The following is a 26,697-nucleotide window of genomic DNA, read 5'->3' as shown; positions in this document are numbered from 1 at the left end:
CAACTGTCCATCTTCCAATGTTGACAGTATGAAATGGTACTTGAGTTGTAAATGTTTAGTCTTGGAATGAAATGTAGAGTTCTTTGCAAGATGTATGACACTCTGGCTATCACTATATAACCTGCTCAACTCCTGCTTCTTACCCAATTTATCCAGAAACCTTTGTAACCAAATCATTTCTTTACTAGCCTCTATAGCATCAACATACTCTGCTTCTATTGTTAAAAGTACAAAAACACTTTGGATTTTTGAAACCCAACTGACAGTTGTTCCACCTACAGTGAATACATATCCTATAGTGCTCCTCCTTCTATCTCTGTCACCTACCATATCTGCATCAACATATCCCTGTAGAGAGATGTTTGAACCGCCAAAGCATAATGATTGATTTGTGGTACCTCTCAAATACCTGAGAATCCACTTCACTACCATCCAATGTTCTTTTCCTGGATTGTTCATGTACCTTCTTACAACTCCCACTGCATTTGCAATATCAATCTTTGTGCAGACCATTTCATACATTAAGCTTCCAACTGCTGATGCATATGGAACTTTAGACATATGAGCCGTTTCTTCCTGAGCCTTGGGACATGCCTCCTTACTTAATTTGAAATGGCTAGCCAAAGGTACACTAATTGGTTTTTCATTCTGCATATTAAACCTTTTCAACACCTTTTCTATGTACTCACTTTGAGACAATGTTAATTTTCGATTCTTCTTGTCTCTAGTTATTCTCATACCAAGGATTTGTTTTGTAGCACCCAAATCCTTCATTGCAAATGAGTTTGCCAATTTCCTTTTGAGCACATTTATTTCCTGCATGTTAGAACCTGCAACAAGCATATCATCTACATACAATAACAATATAATATAGCTGCCATCATTTTTCCTTTTGAGATAAACACAATGATCAGAGTGACATCTAGTATAACCTTGTTCAGACATAAACCTGTTAAATTTTAGATACCACTGCCTTGAAGCCTGTTTCAAGCCATACAAGCTATTTTTCAACCTACACACTAATTTCTCCTTCCCTTTTACCTCATATCCTTATGGCTGCTGCATATATATCTCTTCCTACAAATCCCCATGGATAAAGGTTGTTTTTATATCTAACTGCTCAAGATGAAAACCTTCAGCTGCTACTAGACTTAAAATAGTTCTGATTGAAGTCATTTTAACAACAGGAGAAAATATTTCATCAAAATCAATACCTTTCTTCTGTGCAAACCCCTTCACCACAAGTCTAGCTTTGTACCTCTGTTTTCCTCCATCTTCTTGCTTCAACCTGTAAACCCATTTATTCTACAATGTTGTTTTACCTGCAGGCAACCTGACTAAGTCCTAAGTCTTGTTATGTGCAAAGAATTCCATCTCTTCTTTCATGGTGTGCTCCCACTTCTTACTGTTTTCTACCTGCACTGCTTCTTCATAACATTCTGGTTCACCAGAATCAGTCAACAATACATAATATAATGAAGGAGAGTATCGTTCAGGGGGTCTACTTATCCTCGTAGATCTTCTAACACCACTTTCAGGTCTTTGAAGTGCTTGTTGTTGTCGCGATTGTTGTTCTGGTTGTTGATCATTATGATTTTCAGGCACCATCACTTTTCCTATGATATCATCAAGCACTATGTATTCTCTATTTTCTTTTTCCTATTTCTTTTCCTGCAACTGATTCTTATACAAGACCTTTTCATTGAATATTACGTCTCTGCTCCTAATGATTTTGTGATTTTCATAATCATATAAGCGATAACCAAAATCATTAACACCATATCCAATAAAGGTACATTTCTTTGATTTTGCCTCAACCTTTGTTCTATTTTCTTTGTTAATGTGGACAAAGGCTTCACAACCAAAAGTCTTCAAAAATGAGTAGTTTACCTTTTTACCTGTCCATGCCTCCTATGGAATACCACCATCCAAGGAATTTGAAAGCCCTATGTTTATTAGATAAACAACAGTATCTACAACATCTGCCCAAAATTGTAAAGGCAATCTTGCATGCAATCTGATGCACCTCGCACACTCCATAATTGTTCTGTTCATCTTTTCTGACACACCATTCTCTTGTGGTGTTCTTGGAACTGTCTTCTCTCTGCGAATTCCATGCTCTGAACAGTACCTATCAAAATCGTTGCTGCAATATTCACCTCCATTTTTTCATCTAAGACACTTCAATTTCTTCCCTATCTCAATCTCAACCAAAGATTTCCATTTCTTGAAAGTATCAAATACATCAGATTTATTCTTAATACAATAAATCCAAGTTTTTATAGTTGCATCATCAATAAAAGTAACATAATAATGAGAGCCACCGAGAGATGATACCTGAGCAGCTCCCCATACATCTGTATGCACAAGCTCTAATTTTTCACTCTTCTTTTCTTTCCCAACTCTGAGAAATCTGACTCTCTTCTATTTTCCATAAATGCAATTCTCACAGAAGTCCAAATCAACATTCTTCAAACCCGACAACAAATTCCTTGAGCGAAGGATCTTCATCCCCTTCTCACTCATGTGTCCGAGCCTATGATGCCATAATGCTGCATTTGCTCCTTTGGAAGTTAAAGCATTAACAGAGTTAGAAATACCATTGCATAAATACAATGTACCAACCTTTTCTCCTTTCGTTATTTCCAAGGACCCTTTAGTGACTTTCCAGGTTTTATCAGCGAAAGTACTTACGCAACCTTCACCACCCAACTGCCTTGTTGAAATCATATTTTTCTTCAGATCTGGAACATGCCTTACCTCCTTCAATAGCCATTGATTTCCATTCTGTTGTTTTATGAAAACTGTACCCATTCCAACGATTTTACAGGATTTATCATCACCCAATCGAACTTGTCCAAAATCTCCTTGAACACAATCATGAAAATGCTTCCTATTAGGTGTGGCATGGAATGAGGCCCCTGAATCTACCACCCAGGCATCAATAATATTTTCTAATGAAATAATCAAAGCATCTTGCAACACATCACCTGTTACATTCGCTTCATGATTAGTTTCTTGTTGCGCATCTCCTTCTTTTCCCTTCCGAGACTTGCAATTTTTCTTCAGGTGTCCTTTCTTCCCGCATTTCCAGCACACTATCCCTGATCTGGACTTGGATCTACCTTTTCTTGACTTACTGCGATATCTTGGGCTCTTTCCTCTTTCCATTTTTCTTCCCCTAGTCTCTGCAGTCAAAGCATTATCTGATGCCTCACCAAAGCTTTTCCGTCGCATTTCCTCGCTAAGGATTGCATTGACAACATCATCAAACTTTAAAGTACTAGATCCAGAGATAGAGTTACTAAAGGCCATAACTAAGCAATTCCAACTTTCTGGCAATGAGCAAAGAAGTAATAGAGCCCTAACTTCATCATCAAAATTTACCCTACAGAACTTAACTAACTTGTAACTGTATTAAAATCATTTAAATGACCTGCAACAGATCCACCTTTTGACATCTTCATATTAAATAAACGCTTCATAAGAAATACCTTATTTGAGGCCAAGGGTTTTTCATATAGTTTGGCCAATGCTGACATTAAACCCTGTGTTGTCTTTTCCTTTGAAATATTAAATGTTACTGACGCCACCACGCACAGTGGTGTTGTTTCAAGTGGCTTTCTGTCCAGAATATCCCATTCTGTGTCTATCATACTCGTCGGCTTATTTGTCTTTCCGCTCAATGGTAGGTACAGATCTCTCTGATACAAATAATCTTCCATCTGCATCTTCCACAGCTAGTAGTTTTGGTCGTTGATTTTTTCGACCCTAAACCTACCATCTTCCGCCATTGCTCCCACTCGAACCAGGAACCCTTCTCTCCTGCGAGTTTATCATCCAAATAGACCCTCGGCTCTGATACCAGTCGTTAGAAAATTATATATTACAGAGCAATGGAACACATAAAATATTGCAGAAATATAAATACAGAAAACTCATAAAACAAGAGAGACACAGATATATGTGGTTCACCCAGTTTGGGCTACGTCCACGGAGAAACAACCAGTCCTTCCTTTTATATTATCTAGCAAATTGAAGAGATACAACCTACAGTAGATCCGCTATAACACCCTCTTCGCTCGCAATCTCCTCTCTCTTCCTCACTCAGAATCCAGATATCCATAGACACAATACAATTCCCTCATATATAGTGAGGGGTTGCCTTCTAGGGAAAAAAAAAACCTAAATTAAACATAACCTCTACTGTTAGATCATCCACCTAATGAACGGCCCAGATTGACTAGAAATTACTAGACTTTTACAAGGCAATTTTACATCTATTTTTAGCTTTGGGGGCGCTACACCCGAACCCCCACCGGGGGACCGCTGGCCCCTGCACCCCCTCCCGCATGGAGGGTTGTACAGTCTTCCTGGGGCATACATTCGGCTGAAACCTTTGAATACAAAATATAATCAGGCTCCACACCCAACAGATAGAGATACAAATAAACAAATATGGAGGGAGGTATAGATATAAATGGAAATGGGAGAAAGGGAAGAAGAGAAAGATAGAGAAAGGGAGTGAGGGGCAAATAGAGAGAGACAGGGGAGAGATGGAGGGGAAGAAATAGAAGGAGAGTGGGAGGGAGATAGACATAGAGTAGAAGGTGGAGAAAGAGGGAAGTAAAAAGAAATACACAGAGTGAAATACAAACATAGAAGTTAGATCTAGAAAGTCATGAATATTTTGGATTTCCACTAAAATAGATGTATGGATTTCAATGTAGTTGTTTGTTTATAATCCTATTTGATCACATGCCCTATATGCATTGATTTCAGTGTAGATGTCGATTTATAATCCTATTTAATACCTTACACCAGATGCATTGATTTCTTTGTCGATGTTGATTTATAATCCTATTTGATTGCTTCCACATGATGTATTGGTTTCAGTGTAGATATTGATTTCTAATCTTATTTGATTTCTTACACTAGATGCATTGATTTAAGCGTAGATGTTAATTTATAATCCTATTTAATACCTTGCACTAGATAAATTGATTTCATCTAGTGCAAGCTATCAAATATGATTAGAAATTTCCATCTACACTGAAATCAATGCATTTAGTGAAAGTAACCAAATAGGATTACAAATCATCTACATTGAAATCAATGCATCCTGTTAAAGCAATCAAATATAATTAGAAATAAACAACTACACTAAAATCAATGCATCTAGTGCAAGCAATGAAATAGAATTAGAAATCACCATCTAAACTTAAATAAATACATCTAGTGCAATTAATATTCTTGCCTCTCTCCCCCCTCCATCTATATATATATCCCTCCATCTCTTCTTCTTTGTCTCTCTATCTCAACCCCCCAAACACACATGCTCTCTCACTCCATATCTATCAATCTCTCTATCCCTCCCCCTCCCTCTTCTTCCCTCTCTTCTACCCTCTCTTCACTTTCCATCTATATCTCTATCTCCCTTTGTCTCTCTATATCACCCCCAAAACATACACTCTCTTTCTTCAATCTATCTTTCTATCTCTCCCTCCTCCTCTCCCTCCCTCCCTCTCTCTTCCCCTTCTCTCCCTCTCCCCCACTTTCATCTCTCTACCCTCTTGTTTTCCTCTCTCCCTCTCTCTCCATATTTCTTATCACTCCCTCTCTCTCTCCACCTTTCTTTCTCTACTTCTTTATTCTTACCTGATCAGATATTGATCCAAGACTTTAACGATAGCTCAAATTTCAAAGTGTTTAAAAGAGTGTCAAACCTGAATGACCGGATAGATCTCATCTTCCTGATTCCAGTGCCGTGAATAGTTCAAAAAATTGACACCGTATGAAGAAGTTATCACCATTTGAAAAGGTCCAATAAACTGAATTTTTCCAATGATAAATTGATTTTTGGAAAATATTAAAAAAATAATATTCCTTGGAATATTCCTTTCGGGTGACCAATCAAGAGCTAACACGTGGCAAGCCCGGAGGCTGCCATGTGGCCCTGGAATGGTGTTGTAAAATTATGTTTGGGGTTCAAGGGGATCAAACCCATGACCTACGGCAAGACAGGACCGCACGCTACCACCTCTACTACCATGTTTCTTAACACATAACAGTCAAATGTTTTATTTAAGATTTAACACTCGGCAGTTTGGGGGTTGGGACCGCCAGTAGTCTTACTCGACAGCGGTCCCCATAACTTTGGTCACATGCCCGTCGATTGACATAAACCACAAGGTTTTCATCTTGACCATGGAGCCTAACCATATCCCTAAGAGCTGACAGTAATACCGGTCACATGTCACACATTATTACAACAGTTCAAACCACGCGGTTGCGTGTAAACCGTTGGCCTTATCCCTAATCGCCAGGAGATACCTGTCACATGCATGCCCGAAGCCGATAGTTACGGTCAGCCTTGGTGGTCGAGCTTGGCAGAGCGCCAAAAAAGGGTGGTTATGCCAAATTTAGTTACAGTTAACTCCAGTTAGCCAAATTTAATGGAGGGTCACTAGGAGTTAATGATTAAATGCACTCCATAAGTGATTTTCGACCTAAGAGAGTGAACCAAGAGGCTAGCCAGGCTAATTGAGGCCTTTTGAAGCCAATGGAAAAGTTCAGAGAAGTTGAAGAAGCCATCTTCAAGGAGATTTTCATCTAGGGAGATTTTGGAGCTCAGGGCCACCAGGGGTTGGAGGCAGTTGCAGGAGCTACCAGTATCCGCTCTCAGTGAACCAATAGTCATTCTTAACTGTAATAAGCCTTATTAATCCATTGCAAGGGTTTAAAGAAGCATCTAAAGAGGAGGGAGTAGATTGGGGATGCAGTGCTCCATTTCAGAAAATGAATAGTCTATTATTGATGTTTGATATGTGCTGGAGATGGTAGAAGAGGTTTCAGAGACATTTGAAGAATTCTAAAGGAGTTTGTGCCATCAAGAAGCTCAGGGAAGCTTAGTGAATCGATTGAAGCAATCAAGTCTAAGGGATCTTAGATCTGTTTGCAGAATGATGACAGCCATGACAGGGATTGAGATGGTTTTCTAAGACCATTGGTTCAGTGAATAACCATTGGAGTTAAGTGTGGAACTTGTAAAAGAATTGAAGCCATGATCCCAAAGAGCCAAGTCAATTTGACAGAAGCTCAAGGAGACGTAGCCCACAATATTCGAGTGAACTCCTAGATTAAATTTGTTGTTATGTGTTGATCTTTATTTGTTGCATTATATGGTTTTTATGTGTTTCTAATATAAGCATAAACAAATCAACTTAAAGCACTTAAACAGTTAAAAGAAAACAAAGACATACACCTGTTTCAAGTACTTAATTTTGCAATTGTCAACATAAGCTAGATCAAATAATTGTTAAGCTTTGGAGTGAGAGGTTCTTGTAAGCATAACAAGATGTTAAACCCTCATTTCAGATCAGGTGGTATCAGAGCAGGATGATTGATTGACAGAGCAATCTATTTGCCTGTTTGACTTGATAGGTGTTTAAAATGTACAAAGGATTCTAGTGTTTTATTATTTGTAAACTGACTATTGTTTGAGTTTGCAAAGGTGAAGGGAAAGCTACTAATAAGATAAGTCCAGGAGAGGACAAGAAGGAAGAAGGGGTGAAGGCATTCACCTTACCCAAAAGGACCTCAACAAAATCCTTGAAGCATAAGATCATTTGTTTACAAAAGGCTGCTTGAATAAAGATTTGATTCTACTATCATTTAGTTCAAAAATTTGTCATTAGTTCTTTGAAAGATTTGAGAATTTTGTTGAAGTGATTTTGTTCATTTTGATAATGTCAACTTCTACAAGTGAGTTTTCCAAATCCTCCTCTTTCTCAAGATTCTTTGATGAAGACTTGAAGCAAGACTTGTTCATCATGATGGATATGGTGAGAGAAATGAGCACCGAACTTCGAGAGCAATTGAATTCCATGAAGGAAGAGAAGCAGTTGCTTTCTGAAAAATTGCAGGAAATGGAGAGACAACTTCATATTGCAAATATGGATCTAGAAAGGATGCATGAGTTGGAGACACAACTCCTTGCTGCCAAAGAAGCCTTAGTCAAGTATCAGCTTGAAGAAGAGGTAAACAATTCTAGTTTATCTTCAATTTCCTCTAAGAATGTTTATGTTGGTTATTTTGAAAAACATACAAGAGGCATAGGGTCCAAGTTAATGTCCAAAATGGGCTATGAAGGAAAAGGAATGGGAAAACATGCACAGGGTATTGTTAAGCCAATAATGGTTGAGGAAAGGCCTAAATATTTGGGTCCTGGTTATGTGTTGATGTTTATTTTCTGCATTATATGGATATTATGTGTGTCTAATGTCCGCAGAAACAAATCAACTTAAAGCACTTAAACAGTTAAAAGGAAACAAAGACATACACCTGTTTCAAGTACTTAATTCCACAATTGTCAACATAAGCTACATCAAATAATTGTTAAGCTTTGGAGTGAGAGGTTATTGTAAGTATAACAAGATGTTAAACCCTCATTTCAGATCATTATCTCCCTTTCTCCCCCTCCAACTCCATCTCTCTTTCCCTCCCTCTCTCCACTCTCTCACATCCTCTCTCTCTCTCTCTCTCTCTCTCTCACTCACTCTCTTCACCCTCCAACTCTGTTACTATATCCTTCCCTCTCTCCTCCTCTCCCCCATTCTCTCCATCTCACCTTCTTTGTCTCTTTATCTCAACCCAAACATAAACACTCTCTCTCCATCTCTACCTTGTCACTCCCTCTCTCTCTCCACTTCTCACTCTCTATGTATTTCTTCTTCCCTTACTCTCTCCTTCTCTCTCTCCACTTCTCACTCTCTACGTATTTCTTTTTCCCTCCCCCTCTCCTCCTCTCTCTCAAGTCCACTCTCTCGTACTTCCTCTCTCTCCCTTTCTCTCCTACCTCCCTCTCTCTTCCCCATCACTCTCTCTCTTTGCCCTACAATCCTCTCTCTTCTCCATCACTCTCCTCCTCTCTCTCTCTCTCTCTCTCTCTCTATGTTACTACATCCCTCCCTCTCTCCTTCTCTGCCCCGCTTCTCTCTATTCCTCTTTCTTTGTCTCTTTATCTCACCCCTAAGCATACTCTCTATCTCTCCATCTCTCCCTTGTCACTCACTCTCTCTCCACTTCTCACTCTCTATGTCTTTCTTCTTCCCTCCCTCTCTCCTCCTCTCTTGCAATTCCTCTCTCTCCCTTTGTCTCCTACCTTCCTCTCTCCTCCCCCATCTCTCTCTCTCTCTCTCTCCGCCCTCCAATCCTCTCATTATCCCCCTTCCTCTCTCGTTCTCTCTCCCCCTCCATCTCTATGTCTCCCTCTCCCTCTCTTACCCTTCTCTACATCTCTCACTCATCTCCCTCTCTCTCTCTCTCTTCATTCCTCCTCTCCCCTATCCTTAAGTTTATGTCCATCTCTCCCTTGTGACTACCCGCATCTCTCCACCTATATCCCTCCCATATATATCTAGAGTTAATATATATCATGAAATATTAATATATATTATAATATAACAAATTTAATATTGTATTAATCGAAAGTTATTAAATCTAGTAATAATAATATTATAATATATTAATATGATTATTATATTTAACAATAAAAATAATATTAATATTTTAATATTAATGTTAGGGTTAATAATATTTTTTTGGTATGGTATTAATAATAATTTGGCCCTTAGGCATCACATAAATAAAACATATTTTTTGAGTGTTAGGAAGTATAAAGAGGTTTATGGAGTAAATATAAAAAGAGGTTTTATTTATTTACCATACGCGTGGTTTATTTATATTTATATTTATTTATCATATCTCTCTTATTTACCATGGTATTTGGCCCATAGGTTTAGAATATAATTAGATGTTGATTTCTAATCCTATTGGATATATTATAATTTATTTATCATATCTCTTTATAGCTCTTTTATATTTATTTATTTACCATACCTCATTTATAAATATGGTATTTGGCCCATGGTATTAATAATTATTTGTCCCATGGTATTTGGCCCGTATCTCTAGTTTATTTATATTTATATTTTATTTATTTATTGATTTTTAAATAGGGCCCACATTAGATTAAAAATGTTAAATGTTAAACATTACAGTAATAAATTATTTACTAACATAATTCTCTATATGTTGTTAATTAGAATTGGATAAAGATGGTATTCAAATTAACTTTAGGTATTTACAAATAAACAATCTATTAATTAGTATATGTCATTAAAGATGGTATTCAAAGTATATTGGGTATCTAGAATAAATTGGTCCATTACAACACTTTTCCTTGTTTTATGTACTTTTCCATGGTTTAAGGATGATATTCATAGTAAATGGGTGGCAATTTTCCTTGTTTTAAGGATGGTGTTGGTAGTAAATAGGTGGAATTTCCCCTTGTTTTAAGTATAATATTCTCATTACATGGGCCAGTTACAAGGGTTTGACTTACCTCATAGTTATAGGGTCTTATGCCTAAAATGATATTCCAAGTAAATCATATTTATAATAAACAAATTCATCCTAGTATTTTTTCTTGTTTTTAAGGATGATATTGATATTCTTAGTAAGTGCGTTAGTTATTCCCAATACCATGGTCGATACTATGAATTTTTCACATCAATAACATGGATCGATTCTATGAATTTTTAATACCATGAATTATTTTTATTTTTATTAATATTTTATTTATTTTTACTTTTAAATTACATTAATTATTTTTATTTATTTTTTATATAGATTTATTTTTGGAAAAAATGTTAAAAGTTACCCTTCAAGAAAACTCCTCTTGACTTGACCATATAATTAATAATATTTAAATAATACATTTATTCAAAAACGAACCAGCTGTTTCTTTCCTTTGTGGCTGTGTCTTTCAGTTCGACCGTAATTGCGATACCTCTTTCCTGTGTTGGTTGGTTGGCAGAGACCATAAGAGGGGCATCTGACGATACTTATACCAAGATTAGGTTGGGAGCAGTGATAGAAAAGTTTTCACCTGAACTAAAAACACAAGACGCCATACGTGGGAGCAGTGATAGAAAAGTTTTCACGTGAATTAAAAACACATGGCTACCGAGAAATCCATGGTATTGCATCCTTTCTCTGATCTGTCGCAGGCAAGGCCTCTATATTTCGTCTGTACTCTGAAGAACTATTTAACAAACAGCGAATTCAGGAACGTCGGGGCACTTCGTCAGCTAATAATAGAAGCTCTACCAGGTGTTCCACCACCTGGCCCATTTACTTTTCTTCTGCACTGCCTTAATGTCTTGTATTTTTTATATGAAGAACGTTCTTGTGGAATCCTATGGCACTTCTTGGCATCAGTTCTATGGTCTTTGGACGAGTTAAGCAGGACGTTGGTTGATCTCTCAGAATCAAGGAAATTAGCAGCTAAACTGATCCGCGGCGCACTAGGATCAGTCTCTGTCTGTACCACTGGGGTCCTTCGTATCAATGAACGCATCTTCGTCAAACTGGCCACCTTTTTCAAAATTGAAGACAACGAGATAGAGGAAGTGACACGTACTTTGAGATTGCATCCTAAGATCTCTGAGGCAATTCGTGAAAAAGTTTCACGATCTCTGTCATGGTCGCAAGCTCGAAATGGTGATATGGAAAACAAACTGAGGATAAATGCAGGGAAAGGATGTTGGAATATTGTAGTGAATATAGCTCAGAATATTCCTGAGCTTGTTGATTTCCTGGTTAATCTGGCACTTGAAATGGGCAATGCAGAAAAGGCAGCGGAGATATGCACATGTTGTTGCAAAACTACTTTTTCTGCCGCTACAGTCCGGCAAATGCCTGCCGGTTCAACAAGCTTTTGTACTGTTGCAGTCCCTAAAATGCCTGCCGGTTCAACAAGCTTTTGTACTGTTGCAGTCCCTAAAATGCCTGCCCGTTCAACAAGAAGTTTTTGTCCTGTTACAGTCCCAAAAATGCCTGCCCGTGTTTCTGAGAGTCGAAATTTAGAATTGGAAGAATTTGTTTCAGAAGAAAACGTTATATGGGTTGACAGAAAAGATGTACTCACAGGGGCTAAAATGCATTTTGGTGAGGTTGAGGTAGTTGGAATAGATAGCGAGTGGATAGAAACTTCTGAGTCGCGTCAGCAATATAAGGTTTCAATTTTGCAGATTGCCACGGAGGAAAAGGTGTTCATATTTGACATGTTAAGGCTATCACGGACAGAACCAGATGCCTTGAGTGACTGCCTCAAACCAATGTTCCATTCTCCTAGGGTTTGGAAGGTGGGTTATGCTCTCAACAACGATATGAACCAACTTTACGGTTCCTATGAACATCTGGAGTGTTTTAGCTTGTGTAAACCCACTTTAGACTTTCAAAGGATTTACGCACACCTTCGAGGGGCCCTTTCTGGCGTAGCGGAACAGCTTTTGAATGGGCGTTTAGACAAATCATATCAAATGAGTGACTGGGGGCAACGTCCCTTGAGCCGCAGTCAGATGCAGTACGCAGCTCTTGATGCTGTCGTTCAGATTGCTATGTTCAAAATAGCTCTGAAGAAACTGGGCAAGGATAGCGTGAAATCCAAACTCAGATCCTGGTATTGTTAGCAAGTTAATCCAGACTCAAAATTGCATAGCTTCTTTTTGATTTCATATAAACTTCCATAATAAAGACTTTCAGGTTATTTTCACGGAATTACTACGTACTGTTACTTCGTCACTTATAGGCAGCATGGAGTTATATAGCGTACATTATCTGCACAAATATTATTTTGCATAGGAATTTTCATTAAATATGTTTGAATTAGAGGTAGCATTTAGATTTAGGTTTTTGATATTTTTTTTCACTGAGTAAATTTAGTTATTATTTTGCATAGGAATTTTCATTAAATATGTTTGAATTAGAAGTAGCATTTAGATTTAGGTTTTTGATATTTTTTTTTCACTGAGTAAATTTAGTTTTGGATGATGAAAGGAAAGAAAGGGAGTGAGTAGTATTGAGCTCATTATGGAATAGATGTTGTAATGTTTTGTGTGTTATATATTATTTTGAGTTTTTGAGTTATGACTTTTATAATTTAGGGTTATGGAATGTTGTAATGTTTTGTTTGGTAAATATTTTGGCTTTTTAAATTAGAATTTTTATAATTTATAGTTTTTTCATGATATTTTTATATAATATAATCTATTTAAAGACATAAAATTCTAATAAATTTTCTTTTTTTTGGCAAAATCGAGGAATTTTATAATGCCAGCTTTAGATTGGCTCATTGTCACAATAAATCTTATTGTGAAGAATCAATTTTATTACCAATTATCTAGTAACTGTGATAAAATCTTCTTAGTTACAAATATTTTAATGATTAAAAATACTGTAACTTCTAATTCTAAAAAGAGTTGGTTTTAGTGTGATTTTTTGGATTTTCTAGTGTCTGAATAATTTTGAGGTGAAATCTTGATTTGGATTATATATAGGTTAAACACGTTGAAAAACTCTTAAGACACTTGGATTGTGCAGGATTACTTATCAAATTTTTTATTTCAATAAATTTCTGCTAGATTTTAAGAAAATTAAATCGGTATAACCACCAAAAAAAATTTCAAAAAAATATAAAGACACATTGATTCTAAAATCAACATGAAAATCATATTTATATAAATGGTATAAAGAAATTGAATTATCAAACCCTGGATTGAATTCAGACCAAACCAGCTATAGCTCTGGCAATTGAAAATATTCAAGATCGAAAACCAATATTTTCTTGGCCGTCTGAAATTCTTACTTCTATCTTATAAATACGTTGAATTGTTGAATTATCGGAGAATTAATTGTTGATAAAAATAACAGAACACCAAATTCCTGCGATTCATGGAATTCGATTTACAAAAGCTTTGTCATTAATGTCCCCTGTGTTTGCTGACCAGACATATGGTTTTGTTTGGTTAAAGGGTCTAAATTGCATGTTAAGTTTTGAGGAAAGCAGCAGAAAATGGATTATGACAAGTTTGATCCCAGGGTGATGTTAATCCTAGAAGTGTTTTTTTTAATGAAGAAAAACTTTTTTTTTGTATTATTAAAAAACAGAATATATTTTTGGAGTTTTTCTTTTATTTTTTGGTTTTTCATTTTTTTCCATGTTTTTCTATCTTTGCTCTCTTGTTCCATTTTTGTTCTCTTGTTTTACAATCATATATGTTTGATAGAGATACAAAAGTCCACAAATAGCAGTGAGCTACAGAAAAGTCTACAAATAGTAGTTTTACAACAATAGAGCACAGTGAAAAATTACAAAAAGATGTAGCTAGTGAGCATAAAATCTAGGAGCTGTTACATAAATTCTCCATGGAATAACAGAGTTAAAATAAGCCCAGAATGATGTGTCCATAGAGCATGTACACTATAAAGAGGAGAAGGACCCGGAGTTCAAGAGCTCGTCATGTACGTAAGATGTAAAAAAAACCTACTTGGATCGGAGTGAAAACCCCTTTGAGAGCAGGTCTGCCAATTCTGCTCTCTATAGATGTGGGCATATGTAATGTTATGAAAGTTTTAGTCAGTCTCCTAATACTCCCCATCCAATTGGAGAGGATAGGAGGGTTGAAAGAGGAGTGATCCCTGACCCATTCTATGATGCTTTTGGCATATCCATGAATGTAAATTTGTTCTTGTCTTAACCATTTTGCAAACTAAAGAGCGCCCCAAAGTGTTATGATCTCGGCCCTGTCATCCCTTCCACCAGAAGTCATAAAGTCTCCCAAGTTCCAGTATGATGACAACTCCAAAACCACAACTCCTTCGTTGCCATGCCCCATCGAAAAGACGAATTGGATATTTTCCCTTTATTTCCTTTATTGTTATCTTTCTTTTCATTATCTCTTTATGGGACCGATCTCTGAAAAATATTTAATAGCCTTCATAATAACCTCCCAATACACCAAATGATGTAGAAGGGTAATGCATGATACTTATTACCTTTCCTGAGCAAAAAACGTAGGCATGAATACAGAGCTTGTTTTGCACTTGGAGGACCTAGATGCAGGCATTCCAATACACCTGCCCATACCTTGTTAGCGAAGGGGAAATGCAGCAAGAGGTGGCTAATCTCTTCGTTGTGATTCCAGTAGAGGGGGAAAATGCCGGGGCCATGGAATCCCCTACACTTCAAAATATTCCAAGTAACAACCTTGTTGTGTAATGCTAGCCAGCAAAAGAAAATGAGTTTGGATGGGATCACCCGTCTCCATGCAGCTTGGAACCAATTTTTATTATCAAAATCTCGCTCTGCTAATGGAATCTTGTTGTATATGTCTTTGACACTTGGCTTTCCTTTCTTCATGTTACCCTCCCACAACAATATATCATCCCCTTCATAGATGGAGATGTCGGCATCAAAAAGATGTGTGAGGTAGACATCCCAGTCAATAGCATTCTGACTGATTAATCCAAGCACGTTTGCCTTTACCGAGTATTGTAGCAGAGGTGTATTGTCATTATTCCTACTTATCTGAGAAAAATGGCGAATGCCCATGTTGTGCAAGGTGGTTATGAGGTCAATTGATAATGTATGGTTACCCTAAAAGGATTTGAGAGCATCCAGATCGATCTCCACCTCTCTTCCATCCACCACCTCCCATCTCATGAAACCCAACATTAATTTTCTGTTTTTTGTCATGCCCCGCCATATGTAAGAAGAAATGTTGGTCCTCCTTGCCTCATCCCTAAGCCATAGAGTGAATGGCCTTCCCTACATATATTTCTCCTTGATTAGGGGAACCCAAATGTTGTCTTCTGTCACTGTCCTACACAAATTATTAATAAGCAATGCCCTATTAGATGTGGGTGTCCAATATACCCTAATCACCATCATCAATTGGCCTGGCAATGACTTTCCATCTCACTAGGTCGAGCTTGCCCTTTAAACTCGACCCTGGACAAATGAAATTAGTCTTAATGGCATCCAATTTATGACAAATATCCATGGGAAACATAAAAATTTGCATCCAAAAGACAAAGATGTTCTGCAAATTAGATTTGATGAGAGTCGACCTACCTCCAATACTTAACCACCTGTTTGACCATCCAATGAATTTATTTTTGAATTTTTCAATCAGCGAGCCCCAATCCTTATTGTCGTAATTGTTGGGTTTGAGATGAAAACCAAGGTAAGTAAATCCCTCGTCGAGAGTTACAACAGTAATATCCAAAAGCAAATAGATTTCCCTGCATCTAGGCTCCTCTATGTCACTCGAAATCACCATAGATTTGGTTTTGTTCATATATAACCTTGAGGCCACACTAAAAGTGTTAATGATGTTATGTAAGACCACCCATTCCTCGATGATGTTCATGTCACCGAAAAGCAGGTCGTCTACAAACATGAGGTGATAAATATGAATTTTTATGTTAATCTTTACACCATGGAACTTACAAGCAACCCTTTTAGTACCAATCCTACAGCTGAGACAGTCCATGACCAGCAAGAAGACCAAAGGCGATAAGGTACAGCCTTTCCGAGTTCCCCTATGGGCCCTGAAGAAATTCGTCAAATATCCATTAATGATCATCGCGAAATTAGTAGACTCAGAACATGCCATGATCTAGCTAATATTGGGAATGCTGACCTTATGAAGAATCATTCGCAGAAACTCCCCATCAATGCTATCAAAGGCTTTATGTAGGTCAATCTTAAGAAAATTAGCTATCTTCCTTCCTCTCTCTCCCTTCATCTCCTACCTCCCTTTGTCACTCCCCCTTATCTCTTTATCTTTCTCTCTCTCTCCCTTCAACTCCATCATTATATCTTCTTCACTCCCCCTCTTCTCTCTATATCACCCCCAAACATATACACTCTCTCTCAATCTCTCCCTTGTCACTCCCTCTTCCTCTCTCTCCACTTCTCTCTCTCTCTCTCTGATTCTTCTTCCCTCCCTCTCTTTGCTTCAAACTCCATTTATCTATCCATCCCTCTCTACTCCTTCCTCTCAAGTCCTCTCTCATCCTTCCCCTCTCTCTATTTCTATCTGTTCCTCTCACTCCCTCTATCTTTCCACCTCTATTGCTCTATCTTTGTTCTTCCCTCCCATATATATCTCTAGTTAATATATATCATGATATATTAATATATATTATAATATAACAAATTTAATATTCAATTAATCCTAAGTTACTAAATTTATAGTATATTAATACTAATATTAAATTTAATGATATTTTTACATAGCATAATAACAAAATTTTCAAATATTACAATTAATATTTATGTCTTTACAAATTTTAATATTCCTTGATTCATTTTACAAATATTTAATTAAAAGAAATATTAAACGATTTTGTAGCAAGATTTTGGATTCTTTGTGTTGAAATGTTATTGACTTTAGTAAACAGTAAATCTTAAAATTTTAAGTGATTTGGAATTTTAATGTGGTAAAATGTTTGTTTAAGATAAATAATTGTATTGTGATACAATTATCTTGTTTGTTTAATAGTTATTTTATCATATACTTTGAATTTGAATAGCTATATAAAACATTTAAATTAATTATTTTTATTTTTATATTTTTTAAAAATTTTATTTTGGCGGACATGAGAAATATTTCAACTTTAATGATGGATGAACTCGCTTACACATCATATTGGGATATAGAATGTGCCTCTTTTTGCAACAAGAAGAAGACCTATAACCAGCGAGGAGAGAGTGAGAGAGAGCGAAGTGTTTCAGCACTATTTTCGGACTGTTGTGGGCTAAGTAATCTCCACACGTGTGAAGTTGCACTGTTGATGGTTAAGTAATCTCCACACATGCAAAGTTGTAGACTTATTGTAGCAAGGAGGCCAAGTGTTCCAACATTGTTTGGGACTGTTTTGAGCTAAGTAATCTCCACAGTTCGAAGTTGCAAACTTGTCTATTGTAGCAAGGAGGTGAGAAGGTTACAGTCATCTAAAGGTAACCAAGTTGAGTGAAGGACATGTCAAAGAGAAGCTGAATTAAAAGGAAGGAGTCTCTTTCTAAAGAGAGGCTAGTTAATGTTCAAAGTTGTTCATCTATACAAACTAGGGTTTCAGATTTGGAACCAAAAGTTGTAGGCCGATATCAAGAGGTTAAAATTGTGAAGGTTTGAATCTTTGTAAAATGTTTGTTGAAGGTAAATTTATTATTGTTGAGAACTTATAGACACCTTATTATCCATTCAAATTCAATGTATATGATTAAATAACTATTAAAGGCATAAGATAATTGTATTGCAATACAATTATCTTATGCGTTTAATAGCTATTTTGGCATATACGTTGAATTTTAATAACTATATAAATTATTTAAATAAATTATTTTTATTGTTATACTTCTTTAAATTTTTATTTTGGCCGATATGATCAAATAAAGAGAGAAGTATTTCAACATTGTTTTGGGACTATTTTGGGCTAAGTATTTTCCACACGTGTGAAGTTGCATACTTGTCTATTGTAGAAAGGAGGTCGAGAAGGATACAGTCACCTAAAGGTAACCAAGTTGGGTGAAGGACATGTACTCAAATGGAAGCTGTATTAAAAGGAAGGAGACTCTTTCTGTATTAAAAGGAAGGAGACTCTTTCTAGAGAGAGGCTACTTAAGGTTCAAAGTTGGTCGTCTATAAAAAATAGGGTTTCTGATTTGGAAACAAAATTTGTAGACTGAAACGAAGGGGTTGAAATTTTGAAGGAAATTCAAGAAGAAGGAGAAGCAAAGGGTTTGAATCTTTGACCCAAGGAAGAGGAAAAGGGCTTTGTGGCTTGGTCTTTGAGTATAAAATAGGTCAAGGGTCTTGGTCTTGGTATTCATCAATTGAAGGCTCTATAAGAATAAGAATTTTTTCAGGTTTTCCTCTCAAGTGGAAGAGGTTTTGACCCTGGTGGATAGCCTACATTATGTGTCTCTTGCCTCTTTATTGTTTATGCATTGGTAATTGTTTGGTGAAAAATAACACTAATAACCTATGTAATAGAATATCCTCATCTAAATATGTAAAAATCACTCACAATCAGGCTCCACACCCAACAATTTCCCACTTGGAAACTGATTATAGCAACTCCACCGCTGCCTCATTTGCTAGACAATGACTCCACTTTGGACCTGGATGTTTCTCATCTTTTTCATCATACTTGAAGACCAATTGAAACTAAGTAGGTTCTCAGTTTCTCCCTGGTTACAACTTTTGTTAGCATATCTGCAGGATTTTGGCTAGTGTGTATCTTTTCTAGCTTCAACTGTCCATCTTCCAATGTTGACAGTATGAAATGGTACTTGAGTTGTATATGTTTAGTCTTGGAATGAAATTTAGAGTTCTTTGCAAGATGTATGACACTCTGGCTATCACTATATAACCTGCTCAATTCCTGCTTCTTACCCAATTTATCCAGAAACCTTTGTAACCAAATCATTTCTTTACTAGCCTCTATAGCATCAACATACTCTGCTTCTATTGTTAAAAGTACAAAAACACTTTCGATTTTTGAAACCCAACTGACAGTTGTTCCACCTACAGTGAATACATATCCTATAGTGCTCCTCCTTCTATCTCTGTCACCTACCATATCTGCATCAACATATCCCTGTAGAGAGATGTTTGAACCGCCAAAGCATAATGATTGATTTGTGGTACCTCTCAAATACCTGAGAATCCACTTCACTACCATCCAATGTTCTTTTCCTAGATTGTTCATGTACCTTCTTACAACTCCCACTGCATGTGCAATAACAATCTTTGTGCAGACCATTTCATACATTAAGCTTCCAACTGCTGATGCATATGGAATTTTAGACATATGAGCCATTTCTTCCTGAGTCTTGGGACATGCCTCCTTACTTAATTTGAAATGGCTAGCCAAAGGTATACTAACTAGTTTTTCATTCTTCATATTAAACCTTTTCAACACCTTTTCTATGTACTCACTTTGAGACAATGTTAATTTTCGATTCTTCTTGTCTCTAGTTATTCTCATACCAAGGATTTGTTTTGTAGCACCCAAATCCTTCATTGCAAATGAGTTTGCCAATTTCCTTTTGAGCAGATTTATTTCCTGCATGTTAGAACCTGCAACAAGCATATCATCTACATACAATAACAATATAATATAGCTACCATCATTTTTCCTTTTGAGATAAACACAATGATTAGAGTGACATCTAGTATAACCTTGTTCAGACATAAACCTGTTAAATTTTAGATACCACTGCCTTGAAGCCTGTTTTAAGCCATACAAGCTATTTTTCAACCTACACACTAGTTTCTCCTTCCCTTTTACCTCATATCCTTATGGTTGCTGCATATATATCTCTTCCTACAAATCCCCATGGATAAAGGTTGTTTTTCCATCTAACTGCTCAAGATGAAAATCTTCAGCTGCTACTAGACTTAAAATAGTTCTGATTGAAGTCATTTTAACAACAGGAGAAAATATTTCATCAAAATCAATACCTTTCTTCTGTGCAAACCCCTTCACCACAAGTCTAGCTTTGTACCTCTGTTTTCCTCCATCTTCTTCCTTCAACCTGTAAACCCATTTATTATACAATGTTGTTTTACCTGCAGGCAACCTGACTAAGTCCTAAGTCTTGTTATGTGCTAAGAATTCCATCTCTTCTTTCATGGTGTGCTCCCACTTCTTAATGTTTTCTACCTGCACTGCTTCTTCATAACATTTTGGTTCACCAGAATCAGTCAACAATACAGAATATAATGAAGGAGAGTATCGTTCAGGGGGTCTACTTATCCTCGTAGATCTTCGAACACCACTTTCAGGTGTTTGAAGTGCTTGTTGCTGTCGTGATTGTTGTTCTGGTTGTTGATCATTATGATTTTCAGGCACCATCACTTTTCCTATGATATCATCAAGCACTATGTATTCTCTATTTTCTTTTTCCAGTTTCTTTTCCTGCAACTGATTCTTATACAAGACCTTTTCATTGAATATTACGTCTCTGCTCCTAATGATTTTGTGATTTTCATAATCATAGGAGCGATAACCAAAATCATTAACACCATATCCAATAAAGGTACATTTCTTTGATTTTGCCTCAACCTTTGTTCTATTTTCTTTGTTAAAGTGGACAAAGGCTTCACAACAAAAAGTCTTCAAAAATGAGTAGTTTACCTTTTTACCTGTCCATGCCTCCTATGGAATACCACCATCCAAGGAACTTGAAGGCCCTCTGTTTATTAGATAAACAACAGTATCTACAACATCTGCCCAAAATTGTAAAGGCAATCTTGCATGCAATCTCATGCACCTTGCACACTCCATGATTGTTCTGTTCATCCTTTCTCACACACCATTCTCTTGTGGTGTTCTTGGAACTGTCTTCTCTCTGCGAATTCCATGCTCTGAACAGTACCTATCAAAATCGTTGTTGCAATATTCACCTCCATTTTCTGATCTAAGACACTTCAATTTCTTCCCTGTCTCAATCTCAACCAAAGCTTTCCATTTCTTGAAAGTATCAAATACATCAGATTTATTCTTAATACAATAAATCCAAGTTTTTATAGTTGCATCATTAATAAAGTAACATAATAATGAGAGCCACCGAGAGATGATACCTGAGCAGCTCCCCATACATCTGTATGCACAAGCTCTAATTTTTCACTCTTCTTTTCTTTCCCAACTCTGAGAAATTTGACTCTCTTCTATTTTCCATAAATGCAATTCTCACAGAAGTCCAAATCAACATTCTTCAAACCTGGCAACAAATTCCTTGAGCGAAGGATCTTAATCCCCTTCTCACTCATGTGTCCGAGCCTATGATGCCATAATGCTGCATTTGCTCCTTTGGAAGTTAAAGCATTAACAGAGTTAGAAATACCATTGCATAAATACAATGTACCAACCTTTTCTCCTTTCGCTATTTCCAAGGACCCTTTAGTGATTTTCCAGGTTTTATTAGCGAAAGTACTTACGCAACCTTCACCTCCAAACTGCCTTATTGAAATCATATTTTTCTTCAGATCTGGAACATGCCTTACCTCCTTCAATAGCCATTGATTTCCATTCTGTTGTTTTATGAAAACTGTACCCATTCCAACGATTTTACAGGATTTATCATCACCCAATCGAACCTGTCCAAAATCTCCTTGAACACAATCATGAAAATGCTTCCTATTAGGTGTGGCATGGAATGAGGCCCCTGAATCTACCACCCAGGCATCAATAATATTTTCTAATGAAATAATCAAAGCATCTTGCAACACATCACCTGTTACATTCGCTTCATGATTAGTTTCTTGTTGCACATCTCCTTCTTTTCCCTTCCGAGACTTGCAATGTTTCTTCAGGTGTCCTTTCTTCCCGCATTTCCATAACACTATCCCCGATCTGGACTTGGATCTACCTTTTCTTGACTTACTGCGATATCTTTGGCTCTTTCCTCTTTCCATTTTTCTTCCCCTAGTCTCTGCAGTCAAAGCATTATCTGATGCCTCACCAAAGCTTTTCCGTCGCATTTCCTCGCTAAGGATTGCATTGACAACATCATCAAACTTTAAAGTACTAGATCCAGAGATAGAGTTACTAATGGCCATAACTAAGCCATTCCAACTTTCTGGCAATGAGCAAAGAAATAATAGAGCCCTAACTTCATCATCAAAATTTACCCCTACAGAACTTAACTAACTTGTAACTGTATTAAAAGCATTTAAATGACTTGCAACAGATCCACCTTCTGACATCTTCATATTAAATAAATGCTTCATAAGAAATACCTTATTTGAGGCCAAGGGTTTTTCATATAGTTTGGCCAATGCTGACATTAAACCCTATGTTGTCTTTTCCTTTGAAATATTAAATGTTACTGACGCCGCTAGGCACAGTGGTATTGTTTCAAGTGGCTTTCTGTCGAGACTATCCCATTCTGTGTCTATCATACTCGTTGGCTTATTTGTCTTTCCGCTCAATGGTAGGTACAGATCTCTCTGATACAAATAATCTTCCATCTGCATCTTCCACAGCTATTAGTTTTGGTCGTTGATTTTTTCGACCCTAAACCTACCATCTTCCGCCATTGCTCCCACTGAACCAGGAACCCTTCTCTCCTGCGAGTTTATCATCCAAATAGACCCTCGGCTCTGATACCAGTTGTTACAAAATTATATATTACAGAGCAATGGAACACATAAAATATTGCAGAAATATAAATACAGAAAACTCATAAAACAAGAGAGACACAGATATATGTGGTTCACCCAGTTTGGGCTACGTCCACGGAGAAACAACCAGTCCTTCCTTTTATATTATCTAACAAATATAAGAGATACAACCTACAGTAGATCCGCTATAACACCCTCTTCGCTCTCAATCTCCTCTCTCTTCCTCACTCAGAATCCAGATATCCATAGACACAATACAATTCCCTCATATATAGTGAGGGGTTGCCTTCTAGGGAAAAAAAAACCTAAATTAAATATAACCTCTATTGTTAGATCATCCGCCTAATGAACGGCCCAGATTGACTAGAAATTACTAGACTTTTACAAGGCAATTTTACATCTATTTTTAGCTTTGGGGGTGCTACACCCGAACCCCCACCGGGGACCGCTGGCCCCTGCACCCCCTCTGTTGGCCAATGCTGACATTAAACCCTATGTTGTCTTTTCCTTTGAAATATTAAATGTTACTGACGCCGCTAGGCACAGTGGTATTGTTTCAAGTGGCTTTCTGTCGAGACTATCCCATTCTGTGTCTATCATACTCGTTGGCTTATTTGTCTTTCCGCTCAATGGTAGGTACAGATCTCTCTGATACAAATAATCTTCCATCTGCATCTTCCACAGCTATTAGTTTTGGTCGTTGATTTTTTCGACCCTAAACCTACCATCTTCCGCCATTGCTCCCACTGAACCAGGAACCCTTCTCTCCTGCGAGTTTATCATCCAAATAGACCCTCGGCTCTGATACCAGTTGTTACAAAATTATATATTACAGAGCAATGGAACACATAAAATATTGCAGAAATATAAATACAGAAAACTCATAAAACAAGAGAGACACAGATATATGTGGTTCACCCAGTTTGGGCTACGTCCACGGAGAAACAACCAGTCCTTCCTTTTATATTATCTAACAAATATAAGAGATACAACCTACAGTAGATCCGCTATAACACCCTCTTCGCTCTCAATCTCCTCTCTCTTCCTCACTCAGAATCCAGATATCCATAGACACAATACAATTCCCTCATATATAGTGAGGGGTTGCCTTCTAGGGAAAAAAAAACCTAAATTAAATATAACCTCTATTGTTAGATCATCCGCCTAATGAACGGCCCAGATTGACTAGAAATTACTAGACTTTTACAAGGCAATTTTACATCTATTTTTAGCTTTGGGGGTGCTACACCCGAACCCCCACCGGGGGACCGCTGGCCCCTGCACCCCCTCCCGCATGGAGGGGTGTACAGTCTTCCTGGGGCATACATTCGGCTGAAACCTTTGAATACAAAATATAATCAGGCTCCACACCCAATAGATAGAGATACAAATAAACAAATATGGAGGGAGGTATAGATATAAATGGAAATGGGAGAAAGGGAAGAAGAGAAAGATAGAGAAAGGGAGTGAGGGGCAAATAGAGAGAGACGGGGAGAGATGGAGGGGAAGAAATAGAAGGAGAGTGGGAGGGAGATAGACATAGAGTAGAAGGTGGAGAAAGAGGGAAGAAAAAAGAAATACACAGAGTGAAATACAAACATAGAAGTTAGATCTAGAAAGTCATGAATATTTTGGATTTCCACTAAAATAGATGTATGGATTTCAATGTAGTTGTTTGTTTATAATCCTATTTGATCACATGCCCTATATGCATTGATTTCAGTGTAGATGTCGATTTATAATCCTATTTAATACCTTACACCAGATGCATTGATTTCTTTGTCGATGTTGATTTATAATCCTATTTGATTGCTTCCACATGATGTATTGGTTTCAGTGTAGATATTGATTTCTAATCTTATTTGATTTCTTACACTAGATGCATTGATTTTAGCATAGATGTTAATTTATAATCCTATTTAATACCTTGCACTAGATAAATTGATTTCATCTAGTGCAAGCTATCAAATATGATTAGAAATTTCCATCTACACTGAAATCAATGCATTTAGTGAAAGTAACCAAATAGGATTACAAATCATCTACATTGAAATCAATGCATCCTATTAAAGCAATCAAATATAATTAGAAATCAACAACTACACTAAAATCAATGCATCTAGTTCAAGCAATGAAATAGAATTAGAAATCACCATCTAAACTTAAATAAATACATCTAGTGCAATTAATATTCTTGCCTCTCTCCCCCCTCCATCTATATATATATCCCTCCATCTCTTCTTCTTTGTCTCTCTATCTCAACCCCCCAAACACACATGCTCTCTCACTCCATATCTATCAATCTCTCTATCCCTCCCCCTCTCTCTTCTTCCCTCTCTTCTTCCCTCTCTTCACTTTCCATCTATATATCTATCTCCCTTTGTCTCTCTATATCACCCCCAAAACATACACTCTCTTTCTTCAATCTATCTTTCTATCTCTCCCTCCTCCCTCCCTCCCTCCCTGTCTCTTCCCCTTCTCTCCCTCTCCCCCACTTTCATCTCTCTACCCTCTTGTTTTCCTCTCTCCCTTTCTCTCCATATTTCTTATCACTCCCTCTCTCTCTCCACCTTTCTTTCTCTACTTCTTTATTCTTACCTGATCAGATATTGATCCAAGACTTTAACGATAGCTCAAATTTGAAAGTGTTTGAAAGAGTGTCAAACCTGAATGACCGGATAGATCTCATCTTCCTGATTCCAGTGCCGTGAATAGTTCAAAAAATTAACACCATATGAAGAAGTTATCGCCATTTTAAAAAGTCCAATAAACTGCAATTTCCAATGATAAATTGATTTTTGGAAAATATTAAAAAAATAATATTCCTTGGAATATTCCCTAGAATATTCCTTGGAATATTCCCTAGAATATTCCTTTCGGGTGACCAATCAAGAGCTAACACGTGGCAAGCCCGGAGGCTGCCACGTGGCCCTGGAATGGTGTTGTAAAATTATGTTTGGGGTTCAAGGGGATCAAACCCATGACCTACGGCAAGACAGGACCGCACGCTACCACCTCTGCTACCATGTTTCTTAACACATAATAGTCAAATGTTTTATTTAAGATTTAACGCTCAGCAGTTTGGGGGTTGGGACCGCCAGTAGTCTTACTCGACAGTGGTCCCCATAAGTTTGGTCACATGCCCGCCGATTGACATAAACCACATGGTTTTCATCTTGACCATGGAGCCTAAACATATCCCTAAGAGCTGACAGTAATACCGGTCACATGTCACACATTATTACAACAGTTCAAACCACGCGGTTGCGTGTAAACCGTTGGCCTTATCCCTAATCGCCAAGAGATACCTGTCACATGCATGCCCGAAGCCGATAGTTACGGTCAGCCTTGGTGGTCAAGCTTGGCAGAGCGCCAAAAAAGGGTGGTTATGCCAAATTTATTTACAGTTAACTCCAGTTAGCCAAATTTAGTGGAGGATCACTAGGAGTTAATGATTAAATGCACTCCATAAGTGATTTTCGACCTAAGAGAGTGAACCAAGAGGCTAGCTAGGCTAATTGAGGCCTTTTGAAGCCAATGGAATAGTCTAGAGAAGTTGAAGAAGCCATCTTCAAGGAGATTTTCATCTAGGGAGATTTTGGAGCTCAGGGCCACCAGGGGTTGGAGGCAGTTGCAGGAGCTACCAGTATCC

General features: G+C 37.2%; 1 protein-coding gene across 1 annotated transcript; it reads left to right on the top strand.

The window, feature by feature from the left end:
• The first annotated feature begins 11,021 nt into the window (after positions 1–11,021).
• Positions 11,022–12,536, top strand: LOC149166767 (uncharacterized). The gene has a single exon (XM_089430244.1). It carries the CDS (start codon positions 11,022–11,024, stop codon positions 12,534–12,536), a length of 1,515 nt encoding a protein of 504 aa, XP_089286370.1.
• The last annotated feature ends 14,161 nt before the right edge of the window (positions 12,537–26,697 follow it).

The sequence above is a fragment of the Pinus tabuliformis genome, chromosome 5_1, assembly GCF_031772625.1.
Source record: "Pinus tabuliformis cultivar Carrire ecotype Pingquan chromosome 5_1, CPIR1, whole genome shotgun sequence".
Classification (NCBI taxonomy): domain Eukaryota; kingdom Viridiplantae; phylum Streptophyta; class Pinopsida; order Pinales; family Pinaceae; genus Pinus; species Pinus tabuliformis.
This window is presented reverse-complemented; position numbering and strand designations above follow the sequence as displayed.